This window comes from Sardina pilchardus, chromosome 5 (genome assembly GCF_963854185.1).
Source record: "Sardina pilchardus chromosome 5, fSarPil1.1, whole genome shotgun sequence".
In the NCBI taxonomy this organism is placed as follows: Eukaryota; Metazoa; Chordata; class Actinopteri; order Clupeiformes; family Clupeidae; genus Sardina; species Sardina pilchardus.
This window is the reverse complement of record NC_084998.1, coordinates 6,078,529-6,102,276: the sequence shown is the minus strand read 5'-3', so window position 1 is coordinate 6,102,276 and position 23,748 is coordinate 6,078,529. Positions and strand designations below refer to the sequence as shown.

General features: G+C 40.5%; 4 protein-coding genes across 6 annotated transcripts; 2 read left to right on the top strand and 2 right to left on the bottom strand.

The window, feature by feature from the left end:
• Positions 1–19: 19 nt before the first annotated feature.
• On the bottom strand, positions 20–5,222 carry rcc1l (RCC1 like). 2 transcript variants are annotated; one of them, XR_009939143.1, is made up of 13 exons: positions 4,906–5,222; positions 4,273–4,566; positions 4,050–4,179; positions 3,800–3,928; positions 3,566–3,632; positions 3,381–3,432; positions 3,197–3,281; positions 2,516–2,697; positions 2,323–2,410; positions 1,710–1,883; positions 1,534–1,619; positions 727–949; positions 20–630 (listed from the first exon to the last, which is right to left on the bottom strand). XR_009939143.1 is itself a non-coding variant. In XM_062536134.1 (12 exons), exons 2-12 carry the CDS (start codon positions 4,552–4,554, stop codon positions 872–874), a joined length of 1,353 nt encoding a protein of 450 aa, XP_062392118.1. In that variant the 5' UTR covers positions 4,555–4,566; positions 4,906–5,222; the 3' UTR covers positions 20–871. The 2 variants fall into 2 exon arrangements, 1 of the variants encoding a protein (XP_062392118.1); XM_062536134.1 differs by having other exon boundaries at positions 20–949.
• Positions 5,223–5,338: 116 nt separating this feature from the next.
• Positions 5,339–11,795, bottom strand: ncf1 (neutrophil cytosolic factor 1). Of its 2 annotated transcripts, XM_062536135.1 has the most exons (11): positions 11,660–11,795; positions 11,432–11,512; positions 11,258–11,333; positions 7,818–7,983; positions 7,657–7,715; positions 7,417–7,539; positions 7,144–7,251; positions 6,803–6,920; positions 6,550–6,666; positions 6,174–6,349; positions 5,339–6,016 (listed from the first exon to the last, which is right to left on the bottom strand). In XM_062536135.1, exons 1-11 carry the CDS (start codon positions 11,729–11,731, stop codon positions 5,877–5,879), a joined length of 1,236 nt encoding a protein of 411 aa, XP_062392119.1. In that variant the 5' UTR covers positions 11,732–11,795; the 3' UTR covers positions 5,339–5,876. The 2 variants fall into 2 exon arrangements, with proteins under 2 accessions (XP_062392119.1, XP_062392120.1); XM_062536136.1 differs by lacking the exon at positions 11,258–11,333 and having other exon boundaries at positions 11,660–11,714.
• Positions 11,796–14,267: 2,472 nt separating this feature from the next.
• Positions 14,268–16,069, top strand: alkbh4 (alkB homolog 4, lysine demthylase). The gene is made up of 3 exons (XM_062535552.1): positions 14,268–14,406; positions 14,657–14,848; positions 14,968–16,069. The coding sequence occupies exons 1-3, from the start codon at positions 14,290–14,292 to the stop codon at positions 15,478–15,480; spliced, it is 822 nt and encodes a 273-aa protein (XP_062391536.1). The 5' UTR covers positions 14,268–14,289; the 3' UTR covers positions 15,481–16,069.
• A 197-nt stretch (positions 16,070–16,266) lies between these two features.
• lrwd1 (leucine-rich repeats and WD repeat domain containing 1) lies at positions 16,267–23,674 on the top strand. Its single transcript, XM_062535551.1, has 16 exons — positions 16,267–16,331; positions 16,906–17,003; positions 17,143–17,377; positions 17,511–17,630; positions 17,756–17,902; positions 18,039–18,146; positions 18,242–18,574; positions 18,788–18,905; positions 19,077–19,183; positions 19,312–19,519; positions 19,764–19,836; positions 20,018–20,158; positions 20,356–20,459; positions 21,126–21,281; positions 22,178–22,287; positions 22,859–23,674. The coding sequence occupies exons 2-16, from the start codon at positions 16,924–16,926 to the stop codon at positions 23,006–23,008; spliced, it is 2,190 nt and encodes a 729-aa protein (XP_062391535.1). The 5' UTR covers positions 16,267–16,331; positions 16,906–16,923; the 3' UTR covers positions 23,009–23,674.
• The last annotated feature ends 74 nt before the right edge of the window (positions 23,675–23,748 follow it).

Genomic DNA, 23,748 nt, shown 5'->3' with positions numbered 1-23,748 from the left:
TTTGGTCTGCAAATAGACTTTGGTACAAATAAAGCATGAACTCATTTCTGAAGGGCTTTGCAATTTATATGTTTGATACAACAGAAAAACATTTGATGTACTGGGGATAGATGGGAAGCAGACAACATGGACATGGGTATCTATCTCCCCAAAGACCTCAACTGTACCAAATACACAGCTCCTTCAAGTAGTGACACTTATGTTATGGCTTTTCAGTAGTGGGACAGACATGACTATAAATATGGTTGTTCGTTTTCTTACTTGTCTCAGATGATAAACACAAACTTTGTACAATATTGATAGATACAAATGTCATCACTGAACACTGTTTGATTGAAATAAGAGATTTCAATTATATAATTTGACAAATGTTCACATGACAGTTATTTGTTGAGCTGCCTGACCAACTTGCCTGGGGAAGTCATTGTCTGTGCAAAAATAAAAAGGTTAAATTCTAGGTTAACAGTTTCCACGTGTTCTGATAGTGGATCCATGGTCATTGGTCACACTACCCAGTATATTTATGAAACCAGGCGTATCCAACATGCAGTGCTGACTTGACTCTATGGGTGCCTCTCATTTAGAGTTTATACGTCCTCCCTCGCTCCTCGGGCCTCGATCCTCACTGATCTACATAAAGAGAGATAGACGAAGGGATAGACTATCATTCTTTATGTACATCAGTGAGGAGCGAGGGAGGACATATAAACTGTAAATGAGAGGCACCTTATGACTCTGTGTGCTTCAGAAGGACGGATATAAAATACGGAAGCCATGTTGGGCGGGGTGTCATTCTGTCCAGTCAGATTCCAGATGGGCACCGTGAACGGAAGCTGCCAGGGGAGTGAAGCAAAGATGGATCTCTCCTCACTTAGATCAGAGATTTGACCATGGCCACCATGTGATCTACACCACACGCAACATCCACCACGTGTCCTGGTACCGTCACCTAAAGGGCAACAATATACAATTCATTTCATCAATGTTCATAGTTCACAGATTATACTCAAAGCAGAACATCTCTCTCAACCAGCAATAACTCCGTTGAAAGAGTAAAAAATACAATGTTCCTCAATATTGCTATGAATTGGTAGACTGGGTAAACCCTGCCTGATCTGCCAGCGATTTGGATTTCGCCCTGCAGCTCACGCTGGAAACCTTCTAATCTATCTCTCCTGCTTCCTGTCCACATCTTCTGGGTCCAAATCACAAACTAGTTTATCCAAAACGCACACCCGGATCATTGGTCTGATTGGTTGAAGGACTATCCAAAAGTGTACAGAATCATTTGAATTATGCCATTGATCACGTCTCCTGTGCAGTAGAAATAAAGTGCCGTCTCCCCACACTAATGTTCAATCTTAAAAGATTGAGCTTAGTATGGTGATAGCCAGACTAATGAATTGGTTAACCAGGGCCACTCCAGAATTTGTATCAATATACTAAAGGCAGTGGACCTGTATTGCCTTTGATACCACAGGCAAACTGCTCCTTTATACTTGGCTATACTATGTACTTTGGCCCTGTACTTACCCGCCATGGAAAATACTGGTCATCTGGCCTTCCAATACCCAAGCATCCTCTGACATTCTTTCCCCATACAAAAAGCTCACCGTTGCCTGCATAAACAGAACAATAAACATATCTCACTCTGGATGTACAGCCATCACATTATCAGCACAAAAAAATAATTGTGTGAAGTAACATACTTGTGATTGCAGCAAAATGATTCAATCCGCAACGGACACGTGTGACCTTGACATCAGGATTAAACTCTGATTGGCCAAAGAGAGTTGGTGGAAGCTTCTCCGGGGTCGAAGACTCTGACAGATTAGGACCCTTTCCAAGAATCCCAAAACCCCATACAAACACCTCACCGTCATCTGCAAAAACAAAACCCATATTTGTGGCACTTGACTGATAGTTGTATAACACAATAGGGGTCCTGAAACCTATAGTCTCTTTCCAAGAACATGTTTTATTGATAAACATGGCTACATTAACTCCGATTTCCTAAGTGAAGGAAGGAATGCTTTGCTGGGAGAATTAGGGCCCAGGGCTCTTGTACTACGAGGCTTACTGCTAACCCTAACTTACGTTTTGTAACTATACCATGGTACTTGGGTCTATAAGGTCATTAAGACAAACACCTTATTGGCCCTGTCTGAGACCACACAGCACAGTTTAAATACACAAATGTATGCACATGTAATCCCCACCACCACCACCTCCACCTCCCTTTACCACTTGGTTTGTCGTGTAAACATTGAGTGAAGAAAGGCTTTTGTGCACCATGGCAAAAGAGAGCAAACAGACCCTTACCATTTAGTACGGCCACTTGGGTCCCACCACACGCAGCCTGCTGCACTCTGCCTACCCCCTCCAGAGGAAGCAGCCTTGGAGAGCTTATCTGTGAGTATAAACAACCCATACACACATATTAGCTGCTGATAAGACCAAGTTGTTGTTTATCGACGACGGTCCCTTCACAATCAAGTCCAGAATCAGGCCTCACCTGAGTGCTCTCTGTGACGGAGGCCAGCTGCAGGTATTCAGAGTTCCCCCAACCGAAGAGCTGGCCGTTTGTGGACACGGCAAGGCTGCAATCTCCGTAAGAGGCCACCTGCTGGACCTTCACCCCCGTCAGGTCTCCCGTCAACTTGACAGGACAAGAGGCTTTGTCGTAGTGACCCAGACCTGATGACAAGAATCTCTGTTCAGTAGGAGTGTAAAGGTACGTCTAGTCCACCATACCGCTTAGGTACAGGACGGTAAGTTTAATACAGTTGTATACCGAATGTACCAAATGCAGTTTTTAACAGTAATCAACAGTAGGCTTTTACGCTTGTGGACCATGTTTAAAATAAGAGTTCCCACACAAACATATTAAGTGGCAAACCATATCTCAGTTTAGTTAATTAATATTTAAAAAAAAACATTCAACACCTTCTCAAAATACCGTTCCCATTCACATACCACATCAGCAATATATTTTAGGTTTGTTGTACCGAAAATGAACCATATTGTGACTTTAAAACCGAGGTATATACCGAACCATGGTTTTGTGTAATGTTACACCCCTACTGTTTAGTGAAGGAAGGGTGTAATGTAATCCTTGGCAAAAGTGTGTGTGTGTGTGTGTGTGTGTGTGTGTGTGTGTGTGTGTGTGTGTGTGTGTGCTCAGCTGTAGAGCTACCTGTCTGTCCGTCGGCTCCCCATCCACAGGCATACACTGTTCCTGTCTCTGATAGGAAAAGGCTGTGGTCCTGTCCACAAGCCACCTAAACATACATACAGACGTAAGATCATTTCAGTTATGCAAAAGAGGACCACAAAAGTGTTGAGTACAGACACTTAGCAACAACCAAGACAGGACTGACCTGGATGATTTTGCTGTCAAAGCCCTCAATATTGTGTACGATGTGACTCCCACTGTAAGAAAGAGTGTCCAAGAGAGTTAGAGCTGTGAGCCATACAAGAGTAGATAGACCAACCATGAGTGGATGGACCACCATTTGCATTTGTAATTCAATCTCAGCATATTAATATATGGTAGAGATTTTACTTATAGACTTCATCTTCAATAATCTTCCTTCCACACTGTCCATATGCATTATTTCCCATGCTGAACACTACAATGGCAAACAAAACAAAAAAAATCAATGTATTAGGAAGGGTTCCATAGAAAAGGATGCTACAGACCACCATGATGACTGAAAACAAAGGCTACACATCCAACTGTCAACATTTAAATCATAAATGTGTCTTCACTGCCACAGTCTCACTCCTCAGTCCTCACCTCCCTCTGAATCTGTGAGAACCAACGAGTGAGCACGGCCACAGGACACTTGGAGCACTCGCGTCTCTTGAGGCTTGGCCAGGGGTAGCGCTACAGGTGAAGGCTCCAGCACATAGTCATAGCTCTTATCTGTGAAGTATTAGAAGAGCAAGGACAACAGATGGGTCCAAGGCTTTAGTCATAATTTGGAATATTTTTGTTTCTTTCAGAAATGCATGAGCATGTTAGTGCATAAGAATGTTGTTCTTACGTTTGTCATGTTGTGTACGCTGATATCCTAGTTGAGAGTCTTTGTTCAGCCCCATTCCCCATAGTTTTATGACATCTGGCGTGGGGGATGCCAACAATGTGAAGCCATACCCACACGCTGCTGAGGATATCTGCCCAATACAAGTACACATTTGTCAATAGGAGTCAAGCTCTGCGTACAAAGTAGTCACTAGGATGATCTTGTTAAAATGAAGATGACATACCTTCTCTGTGGTATCTAAACGGTAAGGTGTCAGCTGATATTTCCGAGGTCTTTTCCTACCACTGTCTGGGACCACAAAACTGGGAATACCCAGCGCTCCCGTGTAACTGAATCCCCAAACAAACACTTTATCATTGGGTTTTCTGTTTTGGCCGACGTACTGGAAAATTGGTTTGTCGCTGTTTGTTTCCCTTCTCCTTGGCACACTGCTAGGTTTTGAGTAACCTCTGCAGTACAGAGGAAACCTCTGACGGACAAACACACGAATGCACACCAGAGCCATCACCTCAAAGTCCTACAGAATGAAGGAAATTAAAGGAACCAGAGCAGATACTTAATCATAGACGTCATGTTGCCGTACATTCACATTATTAGAAGGTATTTTTTCCAATTCCATTTTGCATCAATACGTTAAGCAGACTTAAAAAGGTATTTCATATGGCCTACATCAAACTGTGACAGACTGCCTAGCCAGCGAGATGCTTATACACTGCCCCGCATTTGAGACGCATTCGTAGTGTTTCAGGCTTGTGTTGTAACTTACGACCCTTAGTCAGTTGTATTAATCACAAGACTTAAAAACAGAAACGCATAGCCTATGTAAAATTAGTTGTATGAAATCACTGGACGGTACCTGGAGGATCCTCTCTGCAGTAGTCACTGGAAGTTAGCCAGCTAACACAGCGGAGACGAACTGGTACTAGGTTAATCTCATCCTTCAAATAATGTTAGACTACTCACGATTTGCATGGAAATATGCTCTCAAAGAAAGTCCAGAACACAGTGGTGTCCCACTTAAGTACAACTACATTTTAATCTGGTCATATATCGCCGGATGTAAACATCTCTGTGCCATGTTCCTCAAGGAGGCTGCCATGACAGTGTCCACGTGACCATTTGAATTCTGACCTTTCTGACAGAGACCAATATTGAATATTGCCTCTAGGTGGCATAATAGACCTTGTGTAGCTTACTAGTTGCTTGTAAAGTCAGAATACTCTGTGTCTGTGTGTGTGGAGTAGGCTACATTTGTACATTTGTCAAGTAAATTACTTAGCCAATCTACATTGTAATCTGACATCAATAAAATGGAAATTTATTTCAATCATTGTAAATAGCTTATCAAGGTACAGAAAACCAACCAGCACAATACATTTTTTAAGGCAGATAACAAGCTCAGATGTCAGACAATAGACAGAGGTAATATTTGAACATATAGGCTACTTGTAGGCTACTAATATTCTCTCCCTTTCTATGAAAATGTAATGCACTGTTACAAGGATGACAGATCTCTATTGAGCACTACTATTCTCTTTCTATGAAAGTTCAATGCGCTGTTATACAATAAGGACAGGTCTCTGGTGAGTTATAGGTGACACAGGATGTCCAGTGAGGTTGCCAGATGGTCTTTGGTATTATTTGCCCTCAATGGTGCCTTCCAGGCAGCGCTGCCTTCAAGGCACTACTCCCCTCAGTTTAGGGGTAGGATGAGGGTTGAGGGGGTTAGGGTTAGGAACAGGGTAAAGGTAGCGCCTTTTAGGCTGTGCTGCCTGGAAGGTGCCGTTGGGGGCAAAAAAACACCATTGAGCTTGCCAGAGCTCCAGCTCAGCGGGCCGTGCGGATGCTGATCTTCTTGCGTGTATTCTCAGTGCATCGCTCCATGATGAGTTCTGCACTAGGCCGCGGAGGAACCACCGGTGTCTTCTGCTCATAATCGCCCTGTGGCCTGAGTGTGGGGATGTTATCTGCAAAAAAAATGGCCAGACTCATAATTATGATATCACCTGACTGAAATGTAGTTAAGCAATGGGACATGAGTAGGAGTGGTCTTAACCACGGCTGCCAGCCATAAGTAGGCTACATGTAGTAGAGGCAAGAATAAGCTACCTCAGATGGGCCTACCTTTCTGGGGCTTTCTCTCCAGCAGAGGGGACTTTGCGGAGCCCCTGTGTCTGCGCACTTGAGGGGAGTTGCTCCTCCGCTGCTGTACATAACGACGGCTGTTCTTGCGGTAGACGTCTTGGCTGATTTTATGCCGTCCTTGTGCATGAATGCTGTTAACGTTGCGAATGGTTGCTCTGCAGACAAAGTCATATGGCTTATTGACAACCTGTCACATGAGCCAGTGTGTATGTGTGTGTGTGTGTGTGTGCGTGCATGTGTGTTTGTGCGTGCGTGCGTGCGTGCATGTTGAAGAGTAAACAATGTTAATAAGAAACAATTTGCCAGGCACAGTGGAGCAAAACTAATGAAAAGAGAGTTTGGCCCTCAGCTATACCTCCTGGGTGGTGGAGTCTTCCTCTGAACCACACTTTTTTCGGCCTCGGTTTCTTTCCCCTCCTCCTCAGTCTTATGTAAGAACATAGATGGGTAATATCCTGTTTCCACCCCCTTCCTGCAAGTGAACATGGTGAAACTGAGTTTCCACATCACACATTAATAGTACCCAACAGACAAATATTTTTTTTTCTGTTGACAAACTGTTCTCTGGGAAGTTGATATTTTTATTAAGATGCAGAGACATTTCTTACCTGATCACCCACCACCCATCTAGGAGTTTGTGGATGACTTCAATGATCTCTCCAGCCTCAAGAGTGACTTCATCCTTCTCTACTGCCTTGTAGGCCTTGGTGGTTATGTACAGCTCTCCTGGGGGACAGACACATTCAGGATCACTGTCACAAGTTAATAAAACATATGAAGGGTTGGTTTCCGACTCATGGATAAGCATATAGTCCTAGACCTATGCTAAAAACACTACTAACAAACACACATAAAAACAAAATTCTGTGGAGATTTTCACTGAATATCTATTAAGCTACATCTTTTTTATAGGAATAGGCTTAATCATGTAAGGGAATTTTAAACACACCCGCATAGTTAGGCTCTGGCTCCTCAGACTCATCGGGGCCATCGAGGGGCTCCAGATAGGAAGCTGGTATCCAACCACGCTGGGCCTCGCAGTTGCAGAACCACCAACCTACACGGAGCAAGAGTTTAAGAGGGGACAGAATTCTTGTGTCATGGTTCATTTCATGAAAGTTCTTGTGTGCAGAACTTGACTAGTTAGTTAATTAGTGTGTTGTATATTAGGGCATGAAGAACTCTGACATATTTGAAATGTTTGCAGAAAAACAACATGTACCATTAGGACATTTCTCAACTATCTCCACCAAGTCTCCTGCCTTCAGGTTGAGTTCGTATTTTGAACTTTTGCTGTAGTCTGCGATCACCCGGTAGCTGTCAAGCATGATTGGGCCAGTGATTTCTAAATAGAGGATATAAGTAAACAGTTTAGATGTCACCATAGCAGTAGATGTTGGAAGAAGTTGTTTTATACAAAAAAAAATCTGTTGGTCAAAATGACATAAAAAAGAGATCATACCAGAGGTGTTGCTTCTAGGGCGACCTTTTGACATTACATAGGTTTCGTTTCTTTTGAACCTGAATAAAATAAATTAACATGTCAGGATCCACAGTCTTGAAAGATTGTAGTCTTTTGAGAAAGCTTGAGCATTAGGGGGCGTTTGTAAAAGAAATACACACGGGTGTGGCGCAGGGGGAGTCTCATCCTCCGGTCGGACTCTGAAGAAATCTCGAACCATCTTACACTGTGAGATCTTCACTGGCAGATGGATGAGAGTGGTGAAGTACTCAGTCAAGGTGCCCTGTCTGGTTTCTGTATTCTTCAAGCTGTCCAACCACTTTGGTGCTGTATATAGGAGACAAAAATGGAGATATAAAAGGTTAATGTATTCAGGCATTAAATCACAATGTGTCCCTATCACAGAGTTGTGTTGTTTTCAACTCATATTGTGTCAGAAATCTGGACACAGGTGTTCAAAATAACACTATATTGTGTTGTTTTCAAGACATTTGTTTTAAGAGGGTGGTGAACATTCACACACTTTCAGGTTTATGCGTATCAAAAAAATATTACTGAGAGATGTATCGGTGCATGTCCACCTAAATGTTTGACCACATCAAAACTCTGAGTCAGAAGGTTATTAAAGTTCTCCAACTTCTCTCTTCTGGTGACGGTGGGCCATATAAGACATTTGCCGTTCTATAACTGCATTTCTCACTCACTTACTTCACCTTTCACTGTCTTATCAAGGCAAGTCAAGGCAGTCTCAGCTACACAGCGCATTTCATATGCAAAAGGTCCACTAACTCTTAAAATGACACTGTCCGGCCCCAGATGTGACATGGCTGGCTGGGGCACCTGCACTGTATGCCAGCAACCCGGGTTCGATTCCTGCCCCACGGTCCTTTCCGTATCCCACCCCTATCTTTCTCCTGTTCACTTCCTGTCATTCTTCACTGTCCTGTCACATTAAAGCATTAAAAGCCTCAACAAATATAATATTAAAAAAACCAATGACGCTGTCCTCTACACTCTAAAAAATGCTGGGTTATATTCTCTACCCAACTGCTGGGTTTAAGCTGCTGGGTCATTTTGTGGAGTTGTTTTTACTCAAGTTGTGTTATTTTCGGTAACCCAGCTTTCTGGGTTGTATTTTAGAACAGTGCCCCTCCTCTCCCCCACTACACTACCCAGCTTAGGGTTGCTTTTACTCAGCTACATAGTTAAAATTTGAAAAGAAAAATCGTTATTCTTCCAACCGTCCAGTCCAGCAGTTGCTGTCAACATGCAATGGAAATCAGGCCATTTCGTAAGGTATGTATCTGCTTTTAACCTTTATTTTATTCCATTATCATTCAAACAGATTTTAAGAGTCCACCCAGAGATAGCCTTTGTGATATGAATGAATATCCTGCCAATTTCAGCCTCAAGCAGGACGTGTCATTCATGCCAGCTAGCTAACATTAGACTTACAGTTACAGTTAATGTTACATCTACACAAAGACAGACTCATGAAAACATAGTTCTGTCTTCACTGAGTATAACCTGCTGAACAGGATCAAAACGAACTTTTACAATGAACTGCATAGCATAACAACAGCTATATGCTTCGTTTTGGTCTAGCAGCTAGCTAACGTTTGTCAGCTAATGTTAGCGAACATAGTCAAAGCCAATGTGTTTACATTAGCAGCTAGCAGCTAGCTGGCTAACGTTACTGAACTTACAAGTGTTTGTAAGTCTGCTCCAGATCATCTCCTAAAAAAACAACTCCATAATATCAGGTTGTCATTGTTTCTGAGTGTGTTGCGCTTATATTTTGTCTCCTGGTGGATTTTTAATATCTGTTAACAACATCATTCACTGATAATGGTTCACGGAAGTTTTCGTAAAGTTCTGTACAGTGATTAATGCACTTTTTCTGTCTTTGATTGACAGGGCTGACCCCCAAAACGGACTGTAGAATCTGCCTGCCTTCGTCGAAGTATCACATCACATCCCTTTGTGACTACTAGACTATCTGTTCAAAAATAAAGTAAACTGTCAAGTAAATAATTATGTTGAATTGTATTTCTTGGCCCATTTTCTCAATGCTACCCATACTGGGTTTGGAAAACTTGGCTGTGGTAATTTTAACTAGCAGTTCTGTTGATGTAACCCAGTGGTTTGGGTTGAATCTATACCCAATATACTGTGTGAATAATACCCAGTAATTATATAGTTATAACCCAGCAAATAGTTTATTTTACCCAATCTATTGTGGCAATCTGACCAGTGTTGTGTTGATATAACCCAGCGTTTTGGGTTAGAAATATACCCAACCTGCTGGGTTTAATTTTGTACCCACTGTGTTGGGTTAGTATAACTCAATGTTGTGTTGGTCCAATAGTTAACCAGCAGCTGGGTTAAGGTTGGGTTATATCTAACCCAACATTTTTAAGAGTGTATAAGAGCTTGTGATAGCAATGGGTTAGATGTGGACACTGAAGGGAAAGAGGCCATTTACAAGCCTGAATACTACACTTAAGGCAAACAGACCATGATTCATGACAGATGACAGAAACAATGTCATGAGTGATGATGACCTTTTCACACCACCCCCACTGTTGATAATGATGAGCCCCCTCACACCAACCCCCGCCAGAAAGGCCCATGAGAAGAGTCCAGGGCAAAATACACAATGAGAAATAACATAAGATCTTTAGATGCAGTGTGGATAAATTGTTTTGATGAAATAACAACCTCAGTTCATGTGGCTGACAATACAATGAGCATGACAGAGTACATAGGCCCATCTTACAGAGCAGCAAAAGGGTGTTAGGAATTAAGATGAAATGTAGAATTTTGATGACTGAAAAACATGTTAATTTGGTAAATAACATTATCTCTAACTAACCCAACATTTGTGAGTTTTTGAAACAAAATGATTTCAAAGGGTTGCTACACGTGATTTAGCTGAGCAAAATGTGCATTGTGGTTGGTTTGGGTTAGTCTGTGCTTTCATGGCAGGTGTCACTTCTCTTTCTGTTACAATTGCGTCAGGGCTTTCATAGTGGTTTTAGTCAAAACAGAAAGTCCAAGAAATTTTTCTTTTATACAAAAACTACCTCTTTCCTACGCTGATATCAACATCCCTTTGAAAGCATTTAGGGAACTGAAATTACCAGATATGCAAAAAAATCCCAGTATTTGCAATAGGACTTTTCTAATCATATTGTTCAACATCAGTTGGTGAGCATTTATATGAAACCGCTTGAATAATTTTAAAGTGCTGATGGTAACTGCACTTAGGCCACTGGAGTTTTGTATGTAATAAAATCTTATATTGAAATAGCCACAAGATTTTTCACTTTCATTTGTCTGAGAAAGGTACGAGTCAGACAACAGGTGTTTCCTATTAGATAAAAACAGAACTAGCCTACTGCAGATGTCTTCACTCGATTCCTGTTTCTGTTCGAATTCTAATATTGCGGACGTGAGCTGCAAGCATGTAGTGAGTATATGGTAGCAAAAAAAGAATATAAATAATATAATATAATAGTAAATAATACAAATGTGTATAATGTATAAAGATTTGTGTGCAGCCTAATATTCTTCACATTTTTTATCACCGAGTTAATACCTGGTAATGATGGTATGCACTTATCTTTTACATCAATTTCACCTGCTTCAATAGGAAACATCTCTTTAAGAGTTTTCTGAAACAAAAAATAATAAAGCATTTTCATATCATTGCAGTTTTGTCTTTAAAATGTAGCCTAATTAAAAGAATAATAATCAATTTTACCGCACTTACATGAAATTCATGAATCTCTGGATATCTCCTATAGACCAGTTTTTCTGACTGATCACTCCACTTCACTAAGATCATATATACCTGCATGGCATGCATAAAAACGATACATAAGGTTATTAAGTCATTGTTGTGTGAAAAGAAAACTAGTTAACATTTTAAAAAACTGTGGTCCATGCAAAAAAAAAAAACTATATATTTTCCAAATTATGATAAAATGTAAGAACTTACATAGTGCTGACTGGGAAAAAATCTTTTCTCAAAACCCAGAAGTTCCACATGGCGTATTAAGAGTTGGTCCATGTTGTACTGTAGCCGCTGCCAAAAGAGATGAGCTGCCACATAAGACTCAAAAGATGCATAGAATTCAAGCGACGCAGGCTTTGTATGATGAGGGCATGTCCTTAAAGCGTCATGCCTCCACAAGCAAAGCTTGCCCATTCTCATGCTCCACAACTTCCTCAAACAGATAACATCACTTTCCGCTAAAATTACTGCAGTGCAGACAATAAATGAGGTCCGTTCTTCTATAGTAGATTGTGAACATTTGTTTTTAACTGTTTACATTGTAAATCATTCAAAGACAATGCCTGTTTGAAAAAAATATATATGCTTAGGATAAAGCCAATGTTTTGAATTGAGTGTTTTGAAGTTACCTTTTTGTGTAAATATTATAACCATATTGTTTTGAAATCACTGTGAATCACCCAACTTAAGGTGGCCTAATGTGAGGAGAATATAGATACAAACATTAATTACATAAAGCACTCAGTTCCCATTCACACATTCACAGCTGGCCTGCCTGTTGCCTTTTCTCAGATTTCATGAGTGCATGAGTCATGTAGTACTTCACTGACCCAAAAGTCTGTCTGTCTCTATTGCAAACAAACAAAAAATGTCTGGGAATGAACTTCCTCTATTCTCACTTGTTTAGATTCATAAGCAATGTCTCATGGGCTTTCACCAGGATTTCACCATGTGACTGACCACTGTAAAACCAGAAAAATTCTGAAGGGGAACTTAGCATGTGCATATAGACACGCCTATATTCACAAACTTCCCTCAAACTCCCACCAGGGACCCCCTTTTTGAATGTTATTTCCTTTTTTCATGTCAATAGTGCAGTATTATAATATTGTGAATTTTGTTGGATTCATGCTTGGATACAAGTGGGACGCGTTATCAAGGCCTATGTTGTTCGATTGTTGATATAAATATTGATAAGATGTTGCAAGACTTTATTGGGACCTACAGTATGACAGGGACAACCCATGTTTCCTTTTTAATGTTGTCATGGCAGCATGTTTACTATATGTGTCTTGTGAAAAGCATGTGGTCTACCCTGAGGATGAACTTGTGACTGATGTAGATTGACATTTTATTGGGGAGGATAAGGCAGTCAGGATAGCCGATATGACTCACAGCCTTTTTAAGCTTTTATGCCTGACCACATCACTGTGGCCTTACATGCAATCATTGTGCAGACCTTGGGTTTCAAAGATTTTGACATCGTCAGTGAGCAGTTACATACACGGAACCAGGGATGGGCAAAAATCAAAATGTATTTAAACATAACATATTAAACGCCCTCATTTTAAGTGTATCAAAAATAAAACAGCCACAGCATGTATCAAAATAAAAAAAGTATTTGTATTTCAAAAATACTAAATATACTCTTTAAAGGGATCATAATATAATTCCCATACCTATCTTCCCATCCCGTGTCTATTCCTTCATCAGTAAACTGTTGATTAAGTGGACGGTGTTTAAGAACGACAGCTTTTCTCTGACTATGAGACATAAATCTGCTTACTGTCAACAGATCAACTATGCCGACCTGCCTGTTACATCTCAGAGCCTGAATACTATATCAGAGATGTACTCAAAAAGTCACAACTGAGTTGTCAAATGGTGCAAACTAACCACGGAACTGAAAGTCACTGTAACCCAGTGCAGTTCTGTTACATAACAGCTTCAAACTCATGGCACTAACATGGAGAATGGAATCTCTGACTTTATCAAGGCTTGCCCAGAATGTTTGATATTGCACTGTGTGACACTGTTGATCAGGAAGGATCATGATCCTTTTGGTTAATTTTTTACTAACTTCCATCTAAGCACTAAATGGTGTTGTGTTGATGCCAAGGGACAATATTTCATTGTTTCTTTCACACATGCAGGGGGCAACTTTTGCAGGGCAACCACATAACTGGTTATGTGTTCCAATTGGATGCTTAATGTTAATTAATTTGCCTAGGCCTATATTAAAGTTTTCAATAAAAATGAGTTGCCCTAACCTAAAAATATACCCATTGGTTTCGTGAGGAAGTGGCCTTTGGGTGAGCAAGTAGGCCTAACCATGTAGCTGCAGAGTGGGTTGAGAAAGGGAGTGTAGGCCTATGTGTGTGTGAGCAACATACTCATATTGATCATCTTCCTGAATGTCAATATTCTGAAGTCTGGGCAAATTACTGAGTCAGCACCAGTCAGTCAGAGGCTATATTCAGTTTAGCATGTTTTGCATGTCATCACATCACCTTGAACAGTAGGCCTTTTGTGTTTACTAATAATATTTAGGAGGATTTTAAAACTAAAAATACACACCTATATAGCAATTTGATATCATACAAAATATGAATAACCACTTTTCCTCAACCCAATGAAATACAAATTACAAAACACTTTTTTGTTTTTAAGGCATACGTATTTTAAATAGGCTACACGTAGGCCTACTGGCTACCGCCCATCCCTCCACGGAACTAATGCTAACATACAGTTGTTTCTATCAGGAAGGGTTTTAATGTTGCTGAATGCATTCTCGCTGCCACCACCGTCTATGGCCACCACTCCTGGAACGTCAAATGGCTTCAGAGGGAGTCAGTAGTGTGCCTGGTTGTGGTTGTAAAGGCATAAGGACATGTCTAACCTGTGAGAGAATAACGGGCAAAATTGGCTTGACTGCAAACGAAATGACAAAGGTACCAATGTTTTACTTGACTCACATCATGCATTGATAACTAATAGCAAGCGAACTTTGGAAGGCTAAGTTAGGCTAACATTAACCAGCTAAGTTCATCATTCTATGACAGTAACGTTTACCTTTCTTGTCTTCAGGAATCATAATAAGTTACATACAATCCTTTATCAGAACTGGCAATAAGATGTTTGAGTGGGATTCAAGAATCATGTCCATTCTATGACAGTAACGTTTACTTTCCTTGTCCTCAGGAATCACACGAATTTACATACAATCCTTCATCAGAACTGGCCATAAGATGTGTGAGTGGGGTTCAACAATCATTTCCCTTCCCTGGAGTATTTCTATGCGAAAACTTTGTCACTGAGGAGGAGGAGAAGGAACTGGTGTCTAAAATGGATGAAGATATTTGGAGAGAATCACAATCAGGAAGAAGGAAACAGGTTAGTTGTTTCATTATTCTGTACTAGTCTGTCTTCATAGGCTACCAACTATCATACACTAACATTATCTCGTCTGTCCTATTCTTCAGTTGTGTTTTAACTTTCCCATTATTCCCCAGGATTTCGGCCCTAAAGTTAACTTCAAAAAGAGACGTGTACGTGTTGGAGGCTTCTGTGGCTTGCCGTCGATTAGTCAAAAACTAGTGGCCCGAATGAACCAGTTGCCCCAGCTTAATGGATTTCATCCAGTGGAGCAATGTAACTTGGACTACAATCCCCAGCGAGGGTCTTCTATTGATCCCCACTTTGATGACAGCTGGCTGTGGGGAGAGCGATTGGTTACGATCAACTTGCTTTCGGACAGCATTCTCACAATGAGCCTAGATGGAGGATGTGGACAATTGGATCAAGGAGAAGTGAAGGTCCATCTCTCTCGTAGGTCCTTGGTTGTGTTGTTTGGTGAAGCAAGACACCGATGGAAACATGCAATCCATAGAAAGGACATTCACAGTCGCAGAGTGTGTAGTACATTCAGGGAGCTTTCTGCTGAGTTCCTAGAAGGTGGAGAACAAGCAGAGGTGGGCTCCCAACTATTGAACATTGCCTCCAGCTTCCATGGGGTTCCTCTGTGACAGTTTATTATATAATTTCACTCAGGAGGGAATTAGCCTAATAGGCCCAATATTAAGTTAATCAACAATACCACTGTTGTAGCCAGCATGCAACTTACGGAATCACACACAGTGTGACAATTTACTGAAGGAATTCTTGCACTTTAAGTCAAAGCAGTTGTTTTATAATAGGCTATTATTATTATTAATAATAATAATAATAATAATAAAAACATCTAAAATATATAAATGTGTCTGTGTTGATTGATTAACTATTTTTTGTACACTGGAGTGTGGCATGGTGCAAAAGGGGTTCTTTCTTACTTGTAAATAATTTGCTTTAATATATCAATGCTATTCATGACAAGATTCAGCTCACTACAGTTTAGCAATCAATCTGGCAGCTGTGTTGTTGTTGTTCATGTTCAGGAGCTACTTCATGAAAAGCTCTCATTATTGTTGTTATAATTATTGTTGCAGTTGAGGTCATTGCTATTTGATTAAAACACGGATTACATTTTAAATATTAGCTATTTGCCTGTAAGAAAATCTTATGTTAGGCCTAGGCCTATATCAGTTTCATATTTATAACATGGACAATGCAGGCCACAGAGACTATTGATGATTCCTATGATGAAACCAATTGTATACAATTGTAAAAGTATATAATAAATAAATAAATATCAAATAAAATAAACAAATGTATGTTCTCATAAGCAGCAAACAAGTTTTTATTTGGACACATACAAAATGGAGAAAAGGTACTGTAGTGTAATATACTTCCGGGGTCAAAGTTGATACGGGTTTTCCCGGGAAATTTCGTGCATGCTCAATGTTGCCTGCACTGCAGCCATTGTACTGGTAACAACATTGTAAGTACATACGCTTTTTAACTTACATCCCAATCATCAAATGTCATGAATCGGTTAGGATGATGTTTACATCGTTTGTCGTATGTTAGTAGTATGATAATATGACGGAGATCTAAAGTTAACTTTAGTTGTTACGACTAGATAACGACACGTCTATGAGGACCATTGAGTCACGTTCTTCCATGGCCAGTCATTGAGACTGTTTTGGTTTGCCCAAGATAACACGATTTATGAAATCTTACTCAAATAACTACTGTGTAGATAAAGTTATTGTCGAGTAGAGCGCAATTAGAATGGAGTTCTATGACTAAACTGGTACTGGACAAAGTCAGATGCACTCGCATCAGTTTTTGATTGTGTTTTTCACTTCATATTCACCAACCAAAGCCTAACTGACGAATGTACTGTAGATCTCTTTAACGGTAATCATGAACTGTCACACTTGCTTTACGTCCTGTATCCCCATAGACATAAACGTATGCAATTGTCTTCCTGCTAGTTTAAGTGGGCAGTCAACAGTCACACCCCTTTTTATTCACAATTAACTTATAAAAACCTTCCTCTGTCCTGTAAGGTCATTCAGCTGCCAGCCATGGAAAAGGTTACAGAGAAAGTTCTCCTAGAAAAAGCTACTCCCAAAGCTACACAACTTGAACAGATAAAATGCCTGAAGTAAGTAACATCTAATTTATTTTACATTTCACTGCTCTGTATTTCTCAAATGACATTTCCTGTTACTCAAGTGATTTGTTTCTTTATTTAGGTGTGGCACAGTTAAAATCACAAATTGAGTTAATGTTGTCTCTTTCAGTCTGTCGCGACTTGGATTAAAAGACAAAGACCTTCCAGTGCATCTTCTGTCGAGACTCACCAGTTTGGAGAAGCTGGATCTCTCTGGGAACATGTTGCTGGGGATGCCTGCAGGACTCTCTCTCACCTCCTTGCGAGTTCTGGACTGCTCCAACAATGACATGGAGGATATTGAATCTCTTCAGTCCTTAACAGCATTGGAAGAGCTTAGCCTTGAGGACAACTTGTACCTCACTGTAAGACTCATATTTTAAATTTGGTTGTAGTAATAGTCAAGCTGTTATTCACAAAGAGGTCAAGAATGTGCAGTAAAGGTATATGACAGTTTTGACAATCCTCTGTGTCTCTGTATGTTTTTAATCTTTTTAGCTGAACGATCAGCATAAGGCCATATTTCTCCTGCCCAAGCTGAGAATTTTCAACGGAAAAGACATTAGCCCAATGGCTAATCATATCCGGCATGTCACCAGCGGGATCTTAATGAAAAGAGTAAGTCTTACTCTGAATTTATCTAGGATTTGGAGTCGGAGTTGTTGCTCAAAGTGTACATTTCTTTTCCTAAAGGGATTTTTAAAAATATTTTTTAGTTAACATGTGTCTGTTCATTTTCCTAGGTTGTTGAAATCTGGGAGACAAGTTTTAAACTTCCTAATCCATCAACCACCGAGAGTCTGGCTAAAGTTGAGAAGAATTTTGTCAATGATGCCTGCTTACGAGTCAAATATGGCCCCAGCTCTTTAAGTCTTTACACAAAATGGAGGGTAGGTATTTTTAAAAGGGATCTTAGCGGCAAACAGATGTAGGTGAATTACATGTGTGCATGTTATGCAAAAAATGTGATGTTAATGTTCACAACCTTTTTTTTATTGTGTATTTATGGATTTTTATGCTCTCCAGATTGCGATGATTGCAAGAGAATACTTCCACTCACTCATTCCAACAAACGTCAAGGATTCTCAGCTCAACACGGATACTCAAAACATACCCACTGGTACCGAGGAGGAGGTAATTATGGATTTTTTTCTTTGGCTTTCCAGATGTGTTCATTGCACTATAACATAACAATGACTATGTATTTTATCTCATTGGCTTTCTCATAGGTGACCCTCACTCCAGTTAAAAGAAAGACGACAGATGTTGAAGCTGAGAGCCAAATAAGATGTACCCCAAAGAGAGTCAGACTGTGTGCTCAAACTCCCACAAAAGACAGTCCCCGAAAATCCAGCCGGCTTCAGAACACCCCTCAGAAGAATGAGAAAGCCCAAGCCAGTCCCCTCCGAGGTGCTGTGAGGAACTTGGCCACTCCAACAAAGCAGCAGAGGACTAGCTTGAAGGAGAGCGTGAAACAGACCACTCCACAAAAGAGGCCAACGAGAACCCATTCTAAGACAGAGACTGACACCCCTCAGGAAACCATCAAAACCGTCTCTGAGGTGTCAATCGCTTGTTATTTTACTTCCTGCATTTGAAAAGGGACAGTGAAACCAGGGCCAGTGTATGGCCAATGCTAATGATGTAGCTGCGATCTCTCAGTTGGACATTATAGTTGTCTTTGTTATACTCACACGTCTCTGTCTCCTCAGCATTTGCATAGTGATGGCTGCTGATTGGTCATTAATGGGGTTCTTTACTCTCTGTTGTCCTAGGAACCGGTGTGTCTGCAGCCTCTACACGTCCTGCAGTGCCACAGCAAGAACGACGACCATGACGACTTCAAAACCCAGCTCTGGGCCTGTGCCTTCGAACCTGCGGCATACAAGTGTGGTCAGTGCAGCTAGTCTCAAAAGACAGGCTTCATAACATATAAAATTCCATGTAGAAATTACTTTGGTTTTCATCTTAAGTTCCTAAATACTTCAGTTGTTTTTGTGAGTTGGGTTGAGCACAAACTACAATCTATATTCTATAACGTGCGGTTTCCATGTACATTTCTAGATGGCGGTAAGCTGGAGAGCACGGTAGCCACCTGTGGAGGCGAGTCAGTGTGTTTAATTGACTGTGAGACGGGCAATGTGCTGAAGAAATATAAAGTCCCTGGCGAGGTATGACCACCAAATTCCCTTTGCATTTCCTTTTCCCAGCCACTAGGTGGCATGTGCATCCTCTCTTGCACAGCATCTGTAGCCTTTCATGAAGTTTTGACCGCTGTGATATTTTATGCATCCTTCAGGAGTTCTTCTCTCTGGCATGGACAACATTGCTGATGTCTTTGGAGAACAGCGCGGCACGCCACTGCAGCATTTTGGCTGCCGCCGGGAGGAGGGGTGTTGTGAAACTAATTCACCCGATGGCCAACCTGGCGTTTGGAGAGTTCCGGGCCAGCCGGCGAGCCATCTCTATCCTCCGCTTCAGCCCCCATCAGAGTAGCCACCTTTTCTGTAAGTGTGTAGGAGAGCCACATTTGTAAAATAAATACTTTATATTGTAGACTTATTTGATCATGTTTAACCTATTTGTAGTTGAAATTATACTTTTTACAATGTACTTGACTAATGTTGGGTATTTCAAACAGACACAATGTGTTGTAAGTTCTTATGTTGTTTATTTTTTAATCCAAAAAACTAAATAAGCATTTGCATGATCTCCTAATAAACATGAACACCTGGATCTTTTCTTCTTCAGCTGGGTCATATGACGGCAAAATCCTTATGTGGGACATCGGTGGCATAGACTCCAATTACAATTTTAAAGTCAGGTGAGCTGAGAATGATTATTGTTCATTTAGAATTAAATCACCGTACTTACAGTGGTCTGTCATTCCTTTTGATGCTACAATGTCACAGATAATTGTTTGTAAACAATTAAGGTTGACTTTGGACTTTGTGTTTTGTGTGTGTGTGTGTGTGTGTGTGTGTGTGTGGTTGTCTGTCTGTCAGTCAGCTCCTGGTCCTAGACACGTCGTCCACACCACTGCACCTTGCCCTCCCTGCATCTTCTGCAGATAAACATCTTATCGCAGCCTGTGATGACGGTCTACAGTGCTTCAACATTCAGCTCAACACAAATGTACAAAAAAGGTGAGGATTGATGTGTCTAAATGAAATTACTTAATGTACATACCAGTAATAATACTCCATATATATGTTGAAGCTGAGGGATTATTGGTAGTAAAGTGTTAGAAATGACTGATTTCTCAAAATATTCACTCCATGCTTCGACTCAAATGGTCTGTAGGCTGCACTGCTAACTGGCTTGTTATCTGTCATTGGCTTAGGTCAATGCAGATGGAGATCACATTTCCTGTTTATGAGAAGAAGGACAAAACAAACAACTTCCGTACAATTGATGGTTTCTGTTTCCTGTCAGATGATGTTGTGGGTAAGTTCATGCCTGTTTGTCTCTGAAGAATGCTACACTGAAAATTCACGTCCATGTCACATTAGGGAGCTTCAGAGCAAATGGTCATAGTAAGTCATAATTGTAGACATTTACTGTAATTCTTATGTAAATGTCATTATTTGTCCATTTGGCCTGTAGGAACACCAGACACAATAGGTCATTATTATTAAACAAATCCACAGACAATATGCATTATCAGAGAAAAATGCAACTTCTTTGCTCTTTGTGATAAAACTGTACTAGTTAACGTTGTTAATGATGAGCAGCAGGTGCTGGTTGCTTGCACCGTTAAAGTTTGGGGAAAGTATGTACATATGTTCTCTGGTCCTTCCCTGGGTTCAGTCTGAACTGGCCCAGGGCCTGCTGTTGATTCTGTGGTCCTGTGTTTGAGGGGCTAAAGCTTTTCATTGCTTGACTGAGGTAGTGATTGACCTTTCTTTTCATGATGACACAAACGGAAGTGGGAGCCGTCTAAAAGTAAAATGCTAAAATCAATTTGAATCATGCAAACACTTGAGTTGAAATTTGCATCCTTGAGTGGGCTACTTCTGCCCTAAGGGGGGTTACTGGCCATCCCCTGTACAGTGCTTATGCCAAATCAGAGCGGCTTGCCTTTTTAACACACTCTTCCCTACGCTCAACCAGCCTCCAAAAGCCACATGCAAGGCTCCATCTATCTCTGGAGCTGGAGCAGAACTCTGGCTTCATCCTCTGGAAGGAAGAAAGTGTCTGCAGCGATCCTTGCAGAACTGCAGTGGTCTAACACAGAGGTCCCCTATCTATCACTCAACGCCTGTCCCAGTAAGTCACTTTTTTTGTCGTAAAGTAATAGTATTTTTTTCTGAAATTATAATTGTTATATAGTTGTTGTTGTTTTTAACTTGACTATGCAGATGATTATTCTGTTGCCACATTTTTGTGGCTCTTGAAATGTTTTTGTATTGATTTATAGTGCTCGTATCCCATTGATTATCAATTTTAACTCTTATTTAAAAAGAAAGAAAAAAAAGATGAGCCTAGCAGTGTGCACATGTACGCAGAAGTTTAACCAGCCCTAGATGGCGATATTTCATTGTGGAACAGCCAGGACATAGTGTTCGGTTTAGAGCTAAACAGGTTGTAAGAGTTGGCTGAAGATAAAAGAAAAATGTGCTGTCTATTTATGTCTATTGTCTACGTATATCAAAAGCTATAATTTTATGTTGTTTTAGGATTGTGGTATGGACATTTTTTTGTGATTTATTTTACTTAGTTCACAATAGGTGAAGCTAAAGACCTGCATTATACAGTAGATTAAAGGTATGTGTCCTTTGAAACAGACAACTTTGTAACCAAACCTACACTTCTGGGAAAAATTAGGAGACCATTCTGATATCATTCTATGGTTGCTTGGTGGCATTCAAATGAGTTGACAGTCACATTAAAATTTGCAGTGGTCTCTTCATTTTGAATATGACAGTCAGCTTGTCACACGTACTGTATGTCCTATGCATCTCTTCAACCCATGCATTCCCCCCCTTCCCCCCCTGGCAGCCTCCAAATATATTTCTAAAGGTTAATGTATGGCCTCTGTAGAACTAGTTTGGCAAGCTCTGTCTGGAGCACTATGTGTCCTGATGAAGTTTAGGTAAGGCTTTGCATTCCAGGGTAGTCAAGTTTCTCATGCTGTTTATTCCACTCACTTTCCCCCTCTCCAGGTCACGGTTTTGTAGTGTGCGGCGACGAGGAGGGAAGACTGTGGACGTACCACTTGACAGAGCAAATGAAAGCCAAATTTAAAAGTGGAAAACCTATTCCCACGACAGAGGTACAGTCCACTTTTCAATGAGCTGGCCTGCATTAGAGACGTTAACAGCAACTACTTTTCATATATTAAAGAAATTAGGCAATGCTTGTTGCAGCTTAGTAAATCATTGACAATCATCAATAACCATTTATTGATAACTGTCATACACAAGAAACTTGAAAGTGAGTGGTATATTCGATTGATACCATAAAAGGAATAGTCCTCATCACGTCTGGCTCACTAGCCTTGTTTACGTGGACACTTTTAATCGGTTTAGAAACGGAATAATGGCTCGATTGGAATAGAAATTCATTACAATTAAAATTCTGATTGGATCAGGAATTTCCATGTAAACGTGGCTAGTGTATTCTGATCCTATTCCGATTGGTAAGCTATGTATACAGTCAATCGAATTGCCTGCTGTATCCTCTCAAGGAAAAGTAGGCAACAACGGCTATTCCAATCAGATTCTAAAACACTTGAGAGCACCTGCTCGGAATAGAACTTCTGTAAACAGACGGCATAGTTTAATCAGAATGACAGAAAAACTGTTCATGTAAACCCACCAACTGTTGTTGTTTCTTTGTCGCAGGTTCTTGAGTGGCCATCGCCTGTCAGAGCTGGACTCGGTGCGGTGGACGGCCCCTCCATTAACTCGGTGGCAATGAGCCAGGACCTGCGCTACCTGGTTGCTCTCAGTGATAGGAACATGGTGGTGGTGTGGAAAAGTGTTGTGTCCTGAGAAACTGGAAGACTTGATACAGCCTTGATAATATAATTTTACATCCATGGACACCTTCCTTCCAACTCTGTCTTTGACAGACACACACACACACACACACACACACACACATACACACACACACACACACACACACAGTGTGTCATATGCTTTTTCACCATTCAAGTTGGACCACAAAGAATTAAACTGAACAATGAACATACCTTTAAGAACTCAAACCTCAGAACAAAAAGACATTGGTCTCTGTTCATGGGGAAATTGATCTTGACTAATGCTGTGTGGTGCAGCAGTTATAATTATACAGCATTTCTGTGAATATCGTTTTTATAAGCTGCAAAGCAGTCAATTAGTGAAGAATGTAATAACTGCAAAATATTCGAATGCAGCTCACATTGTACATTGTGTTAAAGAGTGTATTTGCTCAGATACACCAATTAAAATGTCATACAATGTCATATAATTTTAATCTGTCATATGTGTGACCATTATCCCTCTTTTGTTGCTACAGACATGTAGCACATTTTTTTGTTTATTTTATTCAAATTGCAGGTTTTAAGGAAACCATCTTTCCATCAGATCACTGACCTTAAACGTGAGATTAATGGATATGTACATATGTACAAGTAGTATGTTCCATACATGTGGAATTTTTATACAGAACATGAATATTAAATACCAACTGCTATGTTTTACATTCCCACATTGTATGCAGTGAGGTTCTGACTGTACTTTGAAAATCA